Here is a 12,480-nt window from a genome sequence, read left to right on the forward strand (position 1 = left end):
ATACGACATTTTCAGGAATCCAAACGAATTGCAAATTCCTTTTTTAAAAAAAGTAGACATTACATTATTGTTTAATAATAATGATGATAACTTTATTATTTTTGTACGCTGTCCATCTGACTGTGTTGCACAAAGCACTCTGGGGCACTATGTAAAGCTTTTTAAAACACTAACGGTTTATATTTCCATTAAATATTTGTTAAAACTAACCAAATTTATATTCATGTGACATGGCATATATACTCTGGCATAGTAAAAGTGTCTTCAAATATAGAAGTGTTGTGTGTTTGTGTACATAAGCATGACCGATTTCATGTTCTTCTTCACAGGCAACGTTTCGTGGTCAATAGGTCAGGCATTTCCGCAACCACCTTGGGAATTTTTGAAAAGGAATCAGGTGGAACATATAATCATATTTTTGCTTGGTAAGTATGTCTGCTCCTGCTTTGGCTTCACATATTTGCGTAAATGTTTATTGTGATGGATATCCAATGGTTTGCTGATAGTTGTCATCTTAAGTAATTACATGCTACATTCTTATTAAGCTTTCCTTCAATATGTTCAAAAGGGAAAACCTGAACAACAAGGAAAGCAGGGAAGTTTATAGCCACAAAATAGTATTGTCTAGTGAAAATATTAGAACAATATTTGTGATCCATGTTTTAAAAAAGGCCCTTCACAATATGCAGTTTCACAGCTCTCAGCAAAACATGCACTTATTATTATTATTATTATTATTATTATTATTATTATTATTATTATTATTTGCCAGCCTGGATAAACAAAAAGCAAATACTCTGAGCATGTGCAGTTTCACATTGTTTTTGCTCACTTCCTGACTTTGGTTACTCGTGCCCTATCACACGGCTGCTGTGAAAATATAGAAAGAGGCATAAATTGGCTGCAAAAGAAGACTTAGAGCCTGAATCATAGGCATTAAATTTTAGGTTGTTTAACCAGACTGATTCATCTTTGTATTATAAGGGGCCATGCCTTTCCCTCCCCACCCCAATATGCAAATTAGCATAGCTTCAAGTCTTCAACCAGTCTTATTGTGGCCTGAATAAGTCCCACTTATCCTCAATCAAGCTTAATCCCAGGTTAGTGTGCACATTGGATTAATTCTAAAAAGGAGTTAATTTAGCTAACCACTGTGGAAAGCAGAGTGATCAGCTTTCGGTTTTAAAATGGTGTTGCTTTTTTGTTCACCATTTTTGCCATTAAAAAGGTAAAGGGACCCCTGACCATTAGGTCCAGTCGTGGCCGACTCTGGGTTGCGGCGCTCATCTTGCTTTACTGGCCGAGGGAGCCGGCGTACAGCTTCCGGGTCATGTGGCCAGCATGACTAAGCCGCTTCTGGCAAACCAGAGCAGCGCACGGAAATGCCGTTTACCTTCCCACCGCAGCGGTTCCTATTTATCTACTTGCACTTTGACGTGCTTTTGAACTGCTAGGTTGGCAGGAGCAGGGACCGAGCAACGGGAGCTCACCCCGTCACGATGATTCGAACCACCGACCTTCTGATTGGCAAGTCCTAGGCTCTGTGATTTAACCCACAGCACTTAAGAAAAAAGCCATTTTTTCCCTTATTGCTCCAGCTGGCGTCGTGTGCCACTTAACCTGGGACTAGGCTCCATTAAGCACAAATATATTTACTTCTGAGTAGACATGTGCAAAAACCACAGCAGAATTAAATGTCTATGCCTCTTTGTAAAGTCTGCACAATTTGCACCTGGCCAGGCTGGGAGTACTCTTGAACGTCCCCGCTTGTATTTATTGTGTGGCAGTAATTTCAGAAAATAGCTTCTCGGGAGTACCTGATCTGGGGAGTCCAACCACAGGAAAGATTCCTCATGGTTGGTAGGATGAAAGAAAGGGCAAATTGCAGAGATTCCAAGGGCAAGAAAATGAGACAGAAGCAGGGAATGAAAGTGCAGCAAGCTGGGGAAAGCAGAACCTCTTTTGGACTGCAGGGATCCCTATAGTCTGGTGTCTTGCTCATTTATCACAGCTCTGGCTCCATGCAGCTTAACCCCCCACAGAGCTTAGGGTTGTTTTCATTTGTATCCTTTCCTTTAAAGGTCCTCAAGAAGGCTGTCTGCACAGTGTGACTTATACATCTATGATCCATCTTCAGACGCTGCAGAATTACCTCAGGCTGGTAAGGATCAGCTTAGTTCTGCCTTAGCAACATTCATCTCTCTCCACTGCAATCGTTTTGTAAAAATTAGCAAACTTCTTGTGTTTTCTAACTGTTTGGGGACAGTCTCCTGAGCTCTGCCCTTCTACAGTACTCTCTAGAAGGGAGCCAGTTCTCTAGTCTCTAGGATTTCCCCCCTCATTTGTCTTCTCTGCCAAGAGCCAAATATGTTATGGACTGATTCAGTTAACCAAGTTTCTCATGGATCTTACCATGATGACAGAACCCATGTTGAAGTGGGAGTAAAATAGTTGTGCAACTGCACCCTCCTCTTGAGGTCTTTTAAACGACAGTGGTACCTCGGGTTACATACGCTTCAGGTTACATACGTTTCAGGTTGCAGACTCCGCTAACCCAGAAATATTACCTCGTGTTAAGAACTTTGCTTCAGGATGAGAACAGAAATCGTGTGGCGGCGGTGGGAGGCCCCATTAGCTAAAGTAGTGCTTCAGGTTAAGAACAGTTTCAGGTTAAGAACGGACCTCCGGAACGAATTAAGTACTTAACCAGAGATACCACTGTAATTGGATCCTGGTTGCTTTTGAGCAATTGGAATCTGTTATGGCTATGGCCCCACTATGACAAGTGGTACTGCTGCTCTGAAAAATGAATTAGTGAAGCAGCCACTCTAGAAAGGCACAAAACAGTGTTGGCACATAATATTTTCTCCCAGTCTTTGGGCTTGGAAGAATGCAAATCTTAACTCTTATTATCTTGCTGGTTTTCTCTACCTGTGCCAGAATGCTATTGCTTTCTTAAGGCTATAAAGAGAGCCTTGCTGGAACAGTTCTAAGGTCCACTTTGATCCGGCACCCTGTTCCCAAAAAGTTGCCTGGGTGCAAAGTCCACAGACGAGCTGTGATGGCAAACAGCCCTCCCATACCCGCAAATGTGATTCAGAGGAGCACTGCCTCTGAACATGGGTGCTGCATTTAACTATCAGGGCAACAGAACTGTCATGTAGCACCAGTCTTGAAGGACCTACATTGGCTCCCAGTACGTTTCCGAGCACAATTCAAAGTGTTGGTACTGACCTTTAAAGCCCTAAACGGCCTCGGTCCAGGATATCTGAAGGAGAGTCTCCACCCCCATCGTTCTACCCGGACACTGAGATCCAGCACCGAGGGCCTTCTGGCAGTTCCCTCACTGCAAGAAGCTAAGTTACAGGTTAGGCAGAGGGCCTTCTCGGTAGTGGTGCCCTCCCTGTGGAACGCCCTCCCACCAGATGTCAAAGAGAACAACAACTACCAGACTTTTAGAAGACATCTGAAGGCAGCCATGTTTAGGGAAGCTTTTAATGTTTGATGTATTACAGTATTTTAATATTTTTTTGGAAGCCGCCCAGAGTGGCTGGGGAAGCACAGCCAGATGTGCAGGGTATAAATAATATATTATTATTATTATTATTATTATTATTATTATTATTATTATTATTAAGATGAGGAACTAATTCTCAGACTCAAGGGCTAAGTTTCTCGCTCGCTGGACTGCACCATCCCATTGCCTCCTTCACCAGCCCTTCACATGCTTTTGCCAGGCTGGAATGAGTGGCATTATAACATTGTGAGTTGCATTTGTTGCTCTCTCTCTCTCCACTTTGACCTCTAATTCCCCACCTACCGCTGACAGGTTCTCCTTGAGGGAATCCAGACCTCAGCCTGCAAACAGCTTACCCTTCCCTGCTATAAAGCTTCACTAAAGTTTCGTACACTGAGTTCACTTACTATAAAGTTCCTTTTGCTATCCGTTTCCACTTAAAAGCAAGGAAGCAAAATTCTCAGGAGAGGCAAGTTAGCCTTCAAAGGACATGGCTATTACAGTGGCAGAGAGCTAATTTAGTCCTCTTGGAATTCAATTTGTAAACTTATCTTCAGAACCCTTTACAGGTAGTTAGGTTGCTAGGAAACTGAGACATGAGCGATAGATTTCGTTCTGGGAATAGCAGCACAGGAAACGCAGAATACTTGAAAAGCCCTCCTCTGTAGTTATTCTATCCAGATACATAGATTTAAAAAAACAAAACAAAAAATCATGCTCACAGTCCAAAGAATTGCATGGTTCATTCTGCGCAGCCAAGGGGATTCTCAAATAGCAGGACTGTGCGCCATTGCTTTTGACACTTGGTAAAATGTCACAGGGATCTACTGGTTAAAGGGGAGAAAGTACGACAACTGCACTGAGCTTGACAAAGTCCTTGGATGCACCCAAAGTAGCACTTTACATCCTGGCATTTGATATTAAATGGTGTTTTGATTTTCTGTTTCAGGGGTAATAACTGACTGGTGTCTTTATTAACATTCACTCCAGTTAAGACATTATACAGTACAGTGGTACCCCAGTTTAAGAACAGCCCTGTTTACGAATGATTTGGTTTATGAACTCCGCAAAACCAGAAGTAGTGTCCCGGTTCGCGAACTTTACCTCAGTCTAAGAACAGAAGCCAAATGGTGGAAGGCCACCGGCAGCGGGAGGCCTCATTAGGGAAAGCGCGCCTCAGTTTAAGGATGGTTTCGGTTTAAGAATGGACTGAGGTACCACTGTACAGTGGTACCTCAGGTTACAGACGCTTCAGGTTACAGACTCCGCTAACCCAGAAGTAGTACCTCTGGTTAAGAACTTTACCTCAGGATGAGAACAGAAATGGCGTGGCGGCAGCAGGAGGCCCCATTAGCAAAGTGGTACCTCAGGTTAAGAACAGTTTCAGGTTAAGAACAGATCTCTGGAACAAATTAAGTTCTTAACCCGAGGTACCACTGTACTAAGAATCAAAGGCATTGTTATGGGGGCACTCATTCTTCCAGACTTGTGATGTAGGGATGGTAGAATGGTCCTTAATGCTTTTATGAACCCTGAACAGAAACAGAGCAATTAACTGTTATCATTTTATAAGCTGCTGGATGTGAGCATTCCCCCCCCCCCCCCCGCATTGAAATGGGTACCAGGTGGCCACCCATGTTCTAATTACATTTTTCAAAATCTGTAAGGCTGCAATCCTACATAGCAGGTTATTGGGAGCAAAGTCCCTTTTAATTCAGTGAGACTTGCTTTTGAGTAGACATCTATGTGATTGCACTACAAGCAATGTCTAAAGAACAATAAACACCTCTTTTCATTCATTTTAAAACAGGCCTGTGAAAGTACATATAAATATTACTGTGTTTATCTATAGGTGGAACAGTACCGCAATATTATCTTCCATGGTCCGGAAGGAAGCTTGCAAGATTATGTGGCGTACCAAATAGCCCTCTGTATGAAGGTAAGAAGATAAAACTATACAACATTTTGGCAGGGGCATGGAGGGTGGGTAGAAAAAGCCTATTATTCACCTTTGCTGAATTTGTGAACTTTTAACACAGCACAAGCAACTGGCTGCAGGATTCAGCTGTGAAATTGTCAAAGTGAAGATAGATTCTGATTTCTCTAAGGAGCAACTTGCAGAATTATTCATCAACAGTGGTAAGATGATTTTAATAAATCAGCGGAGGCTGGGATTAAAAACAAGAAGGCTTACTTTGAATGATGTTTACAAAGGAAATACTACACCAAAGCACTTTGTGCACCCTATGGCATATTTTTAATCTAACTTTTCAGAAACTTCAGAGACAAAAATTGATGTTGTGAAAAAGAGACAGAGCCTAAACTGAAGACAAAATTTAATACCAAGCTTTGAATAGTTTTATTTTATATCTCTCCTGATACATGTGAGGATAGGTCTGGGATTTTAAAATGCTTTCCCCCCCTTAAAAAATACAATTATTATACATGATTTGGAAATATTTAATTCATATGAATAGCATAAAATGAAATGAAGGTAAATTAAAGTTGTCTTATAGGTATTATAAGGGATAGGCAGAATTCTCTCAAGATTTCATTCCCATACTGAACCTCATGCGTCTACATCCCTCAGGATTCACCCAGAGTGTTTCCACCTCTAAATCATTCTTCACCAATGGTTGTAGGAATAACACTCCCAAGAGATTTACAGGCATCTCATACATCTCTCTAGCACAGGCATAGGCAAACTTGGCCCTCCAGATGTTTTGAGACTACAGTTCCCATCATCCCTGACCACTGGTCATGTTAGCTATGGATGGTGGGAGTTGTAGTCCCAAAACATCTGGAGGGCTGAGTTTGCCTATGCCTGGTCTATCAAAATGAAATAAAGAACAAATGATGATGACGTGACCCCCACCAAGTTCATCCCTGACTATTTTGATTGGGCTGGTCTTACAGTCTAACTTGTCTTTAACAAACAAGAGAAACTTTTTCAAAATAACTAAGTTAGCTGTTTCAGTTTAAAAGTTAGGTTTATAAGTGTCAGGTTTCAAGGAATCGGCTCTCCCCGCCCCCCAGCAGTAGATAAGCAGAACAAACTGAACAGAGTCTTCTTACCAGTTAGAATTCTTTAATAATCACAGCAAGGGATAACCAATGTCTCCCTTTAAGAATGGTGGTGTTTCCAATTAAGGCTACACTCCGCCCCGCCTGTCCCTTTCAATCCACACCACCTCCACGTCTGGTACCCTGAGCTTGAAGTCTCTTTGCTTTCTGTTCAGCAACTTTCTCAGCTCTCCTAGAACGTGGGGAAGGGGGAAGGGGGATGCTGTCCAGCGACTCTGAATCTATTAACCCTCTCTCTTCCAGTGTGTTTCTTCTCCTAGCTGCTCTTTATCCGGTATTTCCCAGCTTTTCCCTTCTGATCTATGCCCCTCTGCAAACCGCTGTTCTAAATCTATACTGCCCTCCTGCTCCTGGGGAGATTCAGGGTCAGGGGGAAAAGGAGACAGCACCCACCATGGCTCCTCATTGTAGCCCCCCCCCCAGCACTGTCCCTGAGAATAAGCAAAGTTGTCAAAAGTGTGCATCTGTTTTGCCGGACACAAAGACTGGAGACAGAAAATGTATTTTTTTAGTTAAGAGAGTTGAGAGGAGTTCCCATTCACTGTTACCTCTGCTCAGTCAGAGGTGGGCAGAACCCAGTATCCTGGTGGAGATGTGCATTGCCCCCTTTTCAGTCAACCGAACAATCATTTGGTAAGCAGAGAAAAACCGATAACCTTCCCTCAGCTGATCTGCGGAGGGAGGGGCTGTGTGCTTCTGTGTGTGTGAGAGAGGGGGCACTATTCTCACTTTTGGTTAGACTAGGGTTACCAGACGTTCCCGGGGACAGTTCCCGGATTTGCAAATCTGTCCCCGGACAAATTCCGTCCTCGGAATGTCTCCAGGTTTGCAAATCTGTCCCCGGGAAATGTGACAGCATCAGCCTTAGCAGCCCAGAGCCAGCCTGTTAGCACTGCTCGCTGCTGTGGCGCCCGCCATTTTTCCTGTGCCACGGCAGCGAGCATTTACTGAAGCCAGCCAGAGCAAACTGCACTACCAGGCTGGCCCCTCCTGGGCAACGGCCGCCTGCCCATGACTTCTGAGCCACCCCTGTTTTGTCAGAACGAAGGGGGAAGGAGATCGGGGAAGGCTCGGAAGTCATGGGCGGGTGGCGCGCCCTTGCCCAGTTTTTGAAAAAACACTGCGCATTTATGTTTCACAGGGTGCGAAAGAAGGGCTTTGCACCTTTATACAATATGCATGTGTGCTTGGGCCCAGGGTCTTTTGCCTCACCATTCCCACTACTGACTCCCTGTTGCTACTCAGCTTAAAAAAAGAAAAAGAAGTGTCCCCGGATTCATTGAAAAAAATCTGGTAACCATAGGTTAGACTCCCAACTGCTAGCATGTGGCCCTTGGAGAGATAGCCAAGAGGGAATGTGGCCCTTGAGCCAAGGAAGGTTAGTCACCCTTCCATGAGATATTTGGGGGCAAAGGGGGGGGGTGGACAAAAGCAGCATCAAAGTTCCTACATGCTCTAGATATGTTCTTATTATGAAAAGTGCATGTTGTAAATCGAGAGAGGGAGGTCTCCCTCTGCCAGCCACAATAAGCTCTTTGTATCCACAGGTTGCCTGATCCCCGTGAAACAGCCTTCTGTAAACAACAGAACCATTGTAATTTTAGAGAATTTGGAAAAAGCGACATTATTGGAATTACTGGGGGAGTTTCTTCAACCACTTGAAAACCGTGGCTCTGAGAACCCCTACACTATGAAGAAAGGTACATAAATGTTTTTTTGTTTCTCTAGGGTTCACTATTATGGAAAACATACTTTTAAAGTATCTGAAGACGTGTGCATGCACACGAAAGCTCATACCAATAACAAACTTAGTTGGTCTCTAAGGTGCTACTGGAAGGACTTTTCTTTATTTTGTTTTAAAGAGCAGAGTTTTCTTTGGAAGTTTGCCCTTGACACAGGCTTAGCACAAACACACAAACATCCCAGCCTGCACCTGACTGCTCGCTGATCTCTCTGCAGTGCATTGCACTGAGCTAAGCCATAGCCTTAGCAGGGCACCTGAACCCAGGCTCATGGATTAGCTCTCTCCAGACAAACCACAAGCTATAAGCAAGGTTCATGGTATGGTTTGAGGCTTAGCTCAGTACAGAATGACAGGGGAGTCGCATACGAACCCTGCCACAGTGATATGTAATCCATTTAAATGAGCTTTCATTTGGACTCTGTCACCTGGATGTTTTATTCTGAGTTTTTCTTCTCTTTTGGTTGTTTTGTTTTTGTTTTGTTTAGCCAATGGTGCATCTGAAGCTTATTACTTCCACGAGAATTGTTTTCTTATGGGGACCATTGCAAAATCTCGGCTTCAAGGCTCTGACCTGATGGTTCAGCAACATTTCCTCTGGGTTCAGCTAAGATGGGACGGAGAACCGATCCATGGCCTCCTGCAAAGGTTCTTAAGAAGGAAGGTTTTAAGCAAGGTAGGAGCATGCCTGCGTGAGTTTCAGGTCACCGTTCACTACAAAAGGTGTTCGGCGTTACTAGAACCAAATAAATTAATAAGAGAACTAAAGCTCTTCCATTTTGGAGGACAAAGAAGTGAGCCTTTGTATACCGCTCAATAAGCTTCTGCGATTTAGTTTATGAATTGGGATACAGTTAAACCTCTGTTGTCAAATGTAATCCGTTCTGGAAGTCCGTTCCAAAACGTTCGACAACCAAGGTGCGGCTTCCAATTGGTTGCAAGAGCATCCTGCACTAAAGCGGAAGCTACGTCAGATGTTCAGCTTCCGAAAAACATTCGAAAACTGGAGCATTTGCTTCCGGGTTTTCGGCCTTTGGGAGCTGAAAAGTTTGAAAACGGAGCCATTCGGGAGCCAAGGTTTGACTGTATATATTTATAAATACACAGGTGGAACTTCATCATCATTCCTACATACCAGCAACAAACCAGTAACTTTCATGCATAAGCCTTTCTTAAATCAAATTGCAGAATTGCTTTTGAGCAGTCTTGGCTTATTGGTAGTCAATTACATCACCAATACGTGTTACGGAGGCATTTTCTGTCTGCTGTAACTGCTGCCATTTAAGACTTCAATAGAGGTGTAGTGTGTACTGGATGTGTTGTATGGACTGTTTAAGTTAAATGTTATTAGTAATATGTAAACTGATCTTAAGGTAAAGGTAAAGGTACCCCTGCCCGTATGGGCCAGTCTTGACAGACTCTGGGGTTGTGCGCCCATCTCACTCAAGAGGCCAGGGGCCAGCGCTGTCCGAAGACACTTCCGGGTCACATGGCCAGTGTGACATCGCTGCTCTGGTGAGCCAGAGCCGCACACGGAAACGCCGTTTACCTTCCCACTGGTAAGCGGTCCCTATTTATCTACTTGCACCCGGAGGTGCTTTCGAACTGCTAGGTTGGCAGGCGCTGGGACCGAGCAGCGGGAGCGCACCCCGCCGCGGGGATTCGAACCGCCGACCTTTCGATCAGCAAGTCCTAGGCGCTGAGGCTTTAACCCACAGCGCCACCTGTGTCCCAAAAACTGATCTTAATTGATGTATAATAAAGTTTATTTTAAAAAGAAAAAGAAAAATCCACCCAGCTGTACTGCAGCAGTGTTGAGTTGTTGCCTGGTGATAAGCTTTCATCCTTCAGGTTTGTCACAGATACGTAAGGGATGGAGACTGCTTCAGGCTGGTTTTTAAAAGCAGTGACACATCTACACACTGCACATATTACAACATAAACACACCAAACACACCCTTGACACTAACTTCTGATTCTTTTCATTGTGCTATTTTACATTTGTTAACCTATAAACATTTCATTATTATTATTTTAGTTTCCATTTCTTCCAACTTCCAATTATTATATACTTTCTTTATATTTCATGATTCATTCTACGTCTGCCCAGAGGTTAGCGCTATCACAGTAATTTCTATTATATTCCTCAAAAATTATCCAATCTTTATTAACCTTTTGTATTGAGTTTTCATCTTTGCGAGTTGTAGATATTCAATCATTCTCACTTGCCACTCTGTTTTGGTGAGGATGTTGTCACTTTTCCAATTCTTACCTATTAGAATCCTAGCCACTGTGGTTGGAGTATAAAAGAATAAGAGAATTTTGGGATATCATATATAATGAAATTAAGTAGATTCTTAAATTTTCATTCCCCAAAAACCCCTGAAGCCTTCCTGTTAGGAATAATGCCTACCGAAATAAAGAAAAATCTGAGACCCCTTTTTATGTACACAACCACTGGGTGGATTTTTCTTCTTCTTCTTCTTCTTCTTCTTCTTCTTCTCCTCCTCCTCCTCCTCCTCTGATTGTAGGTCTCCTGGCAGCATGGAGAGCTTCAAATCCTAGTTAGCAATGGATGGTTTATCATCCTACTCCCTTTGAAATGAAGTCATAAATCATTCCTGCTTAGTGGAACTGATGTGTTTGTCAGGAACTAGCTTTAAGTGATTTTCTTGAGCCTGCATTGGCGGAGAGATGATCTCGAGAATGTGCGGCAGAGAGAAATTTAGCAGGTGCGACTTCTTCCGCAAGCAGCACCTGAGAGACAGTTCTTTGTCTCACAAGGATTAGGAGTCCCAGAAGCCAACATGGATTAAGAGATTGAAACCTCAAGGATGTGAGCCCATCGTAAACGGAAGCTGGCTATACATTGCTGCTTTGATATTTAGATATGTTAGGTTTGTTGTGTTCTTTCCACATTCAAGGCACACCACATACATCATCACAGTAATTATTAAAATATTTGTGTAAGGTATACTATAGTCTATAGAGCTATAGTTGCACAGTAGTTAGTGATGTCGCTGAAATTTTTGTATTTTGACTCTCAAAAATACTGTCGTACCTTGGAAGTCGAATGGAATCCATTCCGGAAATCCGTTCGACTTCCAAAACATTCGAAAACCAAATTGTGGCTTCTGATTGGCCTCAGGAAGCTCCTGCAGCCAATCAGAAGCCATGGAAGCCCCATCAGACATTTGGGTTCCAAAAGAACGTTTGCAAACCGGAACAGTCACTTCCAGGTTTGCAGCATTTTGGAGCCAAAACGTCTGAGTTCCAGGGCGTTTGGGATCCAAGGTACGACTGTACAAGCATCCAGGACTCATAATGTCTGTTTCAATAGAAGATGAACATTGCAGTGTTATAATTCTTCTTGGGCTTGGATTTTTATTTCAGCTAAAAAAGATCTCAGCTTCTTCCACCCCACACATCAACCCAGTTCTCTTCCAGCCTCCCCTTCCCTTTCCTTCCTCTTCCCTGAGCTACCTTGTTCTGCTTTTCCAGCAGGAGATAGGTGGAATAATGAACCAAGCAAGGGATTCATAAGGTACCAGGTAAACATGATGAAATTTCTCCCTCCCACTTGGTGCTTATGAAACAGCAGCAACCATGTAAAAAACAACAGGGAGGGAGGGGGAGTTCTGGGGCTTTTAGTGCATTCCTAGAAAAGGTTCATATAGGAGCCAAGTTTTATCTTGGGATTTTTGGAGAAAGCTCATGAAAGGTGTGCTTTCCGTGATGAACTTCCAGGGAGCACTCATCACCAGTAATAGCTGCCACTCTACATATGAATTGAAACAGCAAAGTATTGTAGTATTCAATGTTGGGTTGGAAGTGCAAAACATTTCCCTGTGGCGAGAGCAAGATGAATATATAGTGGAATCTTATATGTCTATGCAGAAGCAAGTCTCGTTGAGTTTGATGGGATTTGCTCCCAGATGAGTAGGTATAGGATTGCAGATTTACATTATTCAAAAAGTGCCAATAATGTATACAGGGTGGTGAATTAGGGTTACCTTGGTGCAGAAGTTTATGCATTTTATACTAATATATACACAACCCTCATCATGATATTCCCTTTTAAAATTAATTTCAATTAAATGTCCACAACAGGACTATGAAAGCAGCGCTGTAAAAAAAA

General features: G+C 43.0%; 1 protein-coding gene across 2 annotated transcripts in view; it reads left to right on the forward strand.

The window, feature by feature from the left end:
* The window catches only part of CTTNBP2 (cortactin binding protein 2), a 119,444-nt gene that overhangs the window by 87,132 nt on the left and 19,832 nt on the right, over window positions 1–12,480 (forward strand). For both annotated transcript variants that reach the window (XM_081928917.1, XM_081928916.1), the window contains exons 11-16: window positions 330–425; window positions 2,082–2,161; window positions 5,370–5,456; window positions 5,557–5,656; window positions 8,149–8,301; window positions 8,831–9,018. In XM_081928917.1, the coding sequence (XP_081785043.1) occupies window positions 330–425; window positions 2,082–2,161; window positions 5,370–5,456; window positions 5,557–5,656; window positions 8,149–8,301; window positions 8,831–9,018 (704 nt within the window). The remainder of the gene's footprint in view (window positions 1–329; window positions 426–2,081; window positions 2,162–5,369; window positions 5,457–5,556; window positions 5,657–8,148; window positions 8,302–8,830; window positions 9,019–12,480) is intronic.

This window comes from Podarcis melisellensis, assembly GCF_964234715.1.
Source record: "Podarcis melisellensis genome assembly, chromosome: 10".
Lineage (NCBI taxonomy): Eukaryota > Metazoa > Chordata > Lepidosauria > Squamata > Lacertidae > Podarcis > Podarcis melisellensis.